Source organism: Vidua chalybeata, chromosome 4 (assembly GCF_026979565.1).
Source record: "Vidua chalybeata isolate OUT-0048 chromosome 4, bVidCha1 merged haplotype, whole genome shotgun sequence".
In the NCBI taxonomy this organism is placed as follows: domain Eukaryota; kingdom Metazoa; phylum Chordata; class Aves; order Passeriformes; family Viduidae; genus Vidua; species Vidua chalybeata.
In genome coordinates, this window is record NC_071533.1 from 23,324,987 (window position 1) to 23,328,653 (window position 3,667).

The 3,667-nt window shown below is 56.0% G+C and overlaps 1 protein-coding gene across 1 annotated transcript; it reads right to left on the reverse strand.

Moving 5' to 3' along the window:
- Positions 1 to 1,261: 1,261 nt before the first annotated feature.
- LOC128787415 (histone H2A.Z) lies at positions 1,262 to 2,892 on the reverse strand. The gene is made up of 4 exons (XM_053941526.1): positions 2,767 to 2,892; positions 2,264 to 2,377; positions 1,810 to 1,939; positions 1,262 to 1,659 (listed from the first exon to the last, which is right to left on the reverse strand). The coding sequence occupies exons 1-4, from the start codon at positions 2,890 to 2,892 to the stop codon at positions 1,598 to 1,600; spliced, it is 432 nt and encodes a 143-aa protein (XP_053797501.1). The 3' UTR covers positions 1,262 to 1,597.
- Positions 2,893 to 3,667: the final 775 nt, after the last annotated feature.

Below are 3,667 nucleotides of genomic sequence, written 5' to 3' on the forward strand. Positions count from 1 at the left end.
CGCGGGGCGTCAGGCGGGGCTGCGCTCACTCCGCAGGGCTCATGCCGCCGCTGCCCCGGCGCTGCCGCAGCCCCAGCGCGGCGCTCGCACCGGCGCTAGCCCGGCCGCCCCTTCCGGGCCCGGCCGCGCATGCGCCGCCCCGCCCGCCCGGGGCTCCGCCGCTGCCAGGCCTGGAGCGGCTGGAAGGACCGGGAGCGCCGGGATCGTCCCAGCCGGGAGCGCAGCCACCCTCACGCCCGGCCCCTCGAGGGAGCCGGCTGCGATGGAAAAGTACCGTGCGCGCTGCTGCAGCACTGCGGCCCCGCACGGAAGGAAGAGCACCCGCGCGGTGCCACTGCTTCCCGTGCCCGACTGTGCCTCACGGTACTCATTAGCACCTCGCACCGGCTCACTGTCATTAGTGACATCAGTTACAGCCCGGCAAGGACTGCTTTGCCGCCAAGGAAGCGCTGGGGTGCAGGGAAGCACCGCAGCGCCAGAGGAGTGCGGTTTGCACAGGTCTCACCAGCGTCTCCGATCTAGGTCACCGCCTTCCAGCTACAGTGCTGCAGCACAGATTATTGCCTCCAAGAGCTTAGGGAAACACAAGAAGCAAGTCTATTTGTAGTATTTCACTGCTGACTGCAGTTCTGGAAGGCAGGGAGCTTGCTACCCCCAGCTTACCTGTGGTAAGGTTTTTTCCTTACCACAACATACAGGGCTTTACCATTCAAAATGAACTAGCAGTGTGGAGGACAGCTGAAGGTGTGCCCAGACTCCCCTGTAATCCACTACTGAGGATTCTACTGCATGGCACAATTTAAAGGCTGCTGCAGTACAGTCCCTGCTTTCATGGATGTCCGTCCAAAGCCTCTGCAAGCTGAAACAGTAAGAGAGGCCAGGCCCTAACACAAAATTATGTGAAGCATGGAATTTAAACATCCCTTCAGCTTATTCTTACCCTCCTCCATGACAAACCCTCTTCCTCTATGAAGGCTGACACTGAGTAAAACTGGCCTTAAAAAGCACCACCCTTTAATGTGCCCTGCTAAAGACAACTTCAGCACACGACACAGCAGGTTCAGTTAGGAAGAGTGTAACTTCACAGGACAAAGCCCAGTGCCCTTGCACTACATGGTATTTACTGACTGCAGTATTCTTAGGCTGAATTTCAAGATGCCCCAAGCCCAGCAGGAAGGGTTGTCAGTTAAATGCTCTTGGAACAACTTCAAGAGCTGCACAGTGGAGACCAGATTTTCCAGTTAATGAAAAAGAGACAAAATCAGTCTTGACATAACATTTATTGAGTATTTCCACTCTAGTAGATGAAAAGTCTGTACAAAACCAAACATTTCCTTTACTTAAACCAATCTAAAAACAGTCAGCTCAATTACAACCCACTACAAACACAATAGCTTCTTTGAAGCCATGGTAACACTTAAATATGGTTAAGACTTCAACGCAGAAATTTGGTTTGTTAGAAAGCTCAAGGGAGCTTTAGCTTCTCAAAGTTAAAAAAAGGCAAAATTGTGTTTCACAGATACAGTCCACTGGAATCACCAACACTGGACAAATTAAGTACTTCGAGTCCTGAGATAACAAGGAATCCTGGTATCCTTTAGACAGTCTTCTGTTGTCCTTTCTTGCCAATGAGGGACTTGTGGATATGTGGTATTACACCTAAAAAAGAACAACAGTTAAGACCATGCTATTTCTCTTCAACAATTTTCCTGAACTTCATGCTTCAAATAAAATGACAACACTAATGAACTTCAAATCTGTGATAGTTCATGCCACCCAAGCACCCATAAACAGCAAGCACTGACATACCACCACCAGCAATTGTTGCCTTGATCAGAGAATCCAGCTCTTCATCGCCTCTAATGGCAAGCTGCAGGTGACGGGGAGTGATACGTTTCACCTTCAAGTCTTTGGATGCATTTCCCGCCAGCTCAAGGACCTGAGACAAGACCATTTTTCAACAGTTACACAATCAAGTGAGACTAACAGCATCGTCTTAGCTGTTCAATTCTCTGTTCTGAATACCGTGTCACTGCTAGCGACACCAAGACAGCAAACAATGTCTCTTTTCAAGGAGCTCTGCATTTAGTTTTCCCAATGACAGAGTAAGTGTTCTACAGCAGATATGACATGCTGTAATGGCCCTTTTCAATAGTATATAAAGAGTTTGCAACCCAGTCCAAACTGTCTAATACAGTAGGTACTGGTTGTTGCACCTTTTGGGGACTGAGCAACTTGCTTGCAACCCTTGCAGGCATTTTACCTCAGCTGTCAGGTACTCCAGGATTGCAGCACTATACACAGCAGCTGTGGCTCCTACACGCCCATGGCTGGTTGTCCTAGACTTCAGGTGCCTATGGATGCGGCCAACAGGGAACTGGAAAATAATGGAAGTATGAACAGGTTGTGACGACAGAAAGGCTCTGCACAAAACCACATTGTGGGCAGCAGAATCCCAGTGGCAGAAGCACGGGCTGCATTTCAAACCTTGAGAATCCAGTTAAGACACTGCATGCCAAGGTCACATCAGCAACTTTCATGATTCTCAGCACAAACAGTAGCAATGGCCACAAGGGAATTACTTTCCTCCCTGCACAGATATGCAAAGGTCTAAAACCAGCTGGGTGTGCTAATGTCTGCTTTACGATCCTTACATCATTCCAAACAGCCAGACAGCAGAGTGAGAAGGCTTCACACTGTACAAACAAACCAACAGATGGAAGGCCAGCGTGACTTTCACTCACCCACACCTCAGCCCCTGCTCACCTGCAATCCAGCCCGTTGGGAACGGGACACTGCTTTGGTCTTGGTCTTCCCAGAGTCCTTCCCAGCTTTCCCACCAGCCTGGCAATGCCAAGAGAAGAGCAGACGCTGACGTCCCCCACCGCGCATGCGCCCCACCCCTCCACCATCCCCCGCTCCCCGCGCAGAGCCACCCGCGCGGCTGAGAGGCGCGTGCGCGCCGCCCGCCGCACCGCGCGGCGCAGGCCGCTCCCCGCGCGCATGCGCGGCCACCGCTCCCCCGTCCCCGGCGCGCCAGTGCGCGTGCGACCACCCCCCCGCCCCCCCAGTCGCCCCCGCCCTCCCCCCACCGAGCCCGCGCGTTTCCCCCCCACCATCAGCAGCACGGGACCGCCCCGGTGCCAGCCACCGCCCCCGCCCCCCGAGCGGCCCCCGCGGTTCCTCACCATAGCGAACCGGAGCGCAGTGCCGCGCAGGGGAAGGCTGAAGCAGAGAGCGTCCCGCACGCACCGAGCCCGGGCGACAGCACCAACCTGCCTCGACCCGCCGCGATTCAAACTGCGCCCACTCCCGCCTTCCCCCGGCGCTTTATATCCGCACCGCGCGGCCGCATCCGGGAACCCCGGCCTCGCCGCCAGCCAATGGCCGCGGACGGGGCGGCCACTCTGCCCCAGCGACAACCAATGGCGAGCTGGGGCGGGGCCGGCCGCGCGACGCGGGGAGCGGGAGAGGCCCCGCCTCCACGGCCCCAGACGAGGTGGGGGGGGCGGGGGGGGATGGCGCTGGGGGTGTCTCGGTCGTGGCGCCCGCCCAGTGGGGGCTTCCTTCGCCTCGCCGCCGGCGGCCTCTTCTGGGGTTGAGGCTCCGTGGCATTACCGGCGGGAGAGACCCTGCCCAGAGTCACTTCTGTCATTTTCGCGGGGTT

Bases quoted from the DNA above. Each gene is read 5' to 3' on its own strand.
- LOC128787415 (XM_053941526.1), bottom strand. From the start codon at position 2,892: ATGCGCGGTGGGGGACGTCAGCGTCTGCTCTTCTCTTGGCATTGCCAG. The intron at 1,940-2,263 runs GTAAAATGCCTG...GTCTTGTCTCAG, and splicing joins TGGAGTACCTGACAGCTGAG to GTCCTTGAGCTGGCGGGAAA. The intron at 1,660-1,809 runs GTATGTCAGTGC...GTTCTTTTTTAG, and splicing joins GGCAACAATTGCTGGTGGTG to GTGTAATACCACATATCCAC.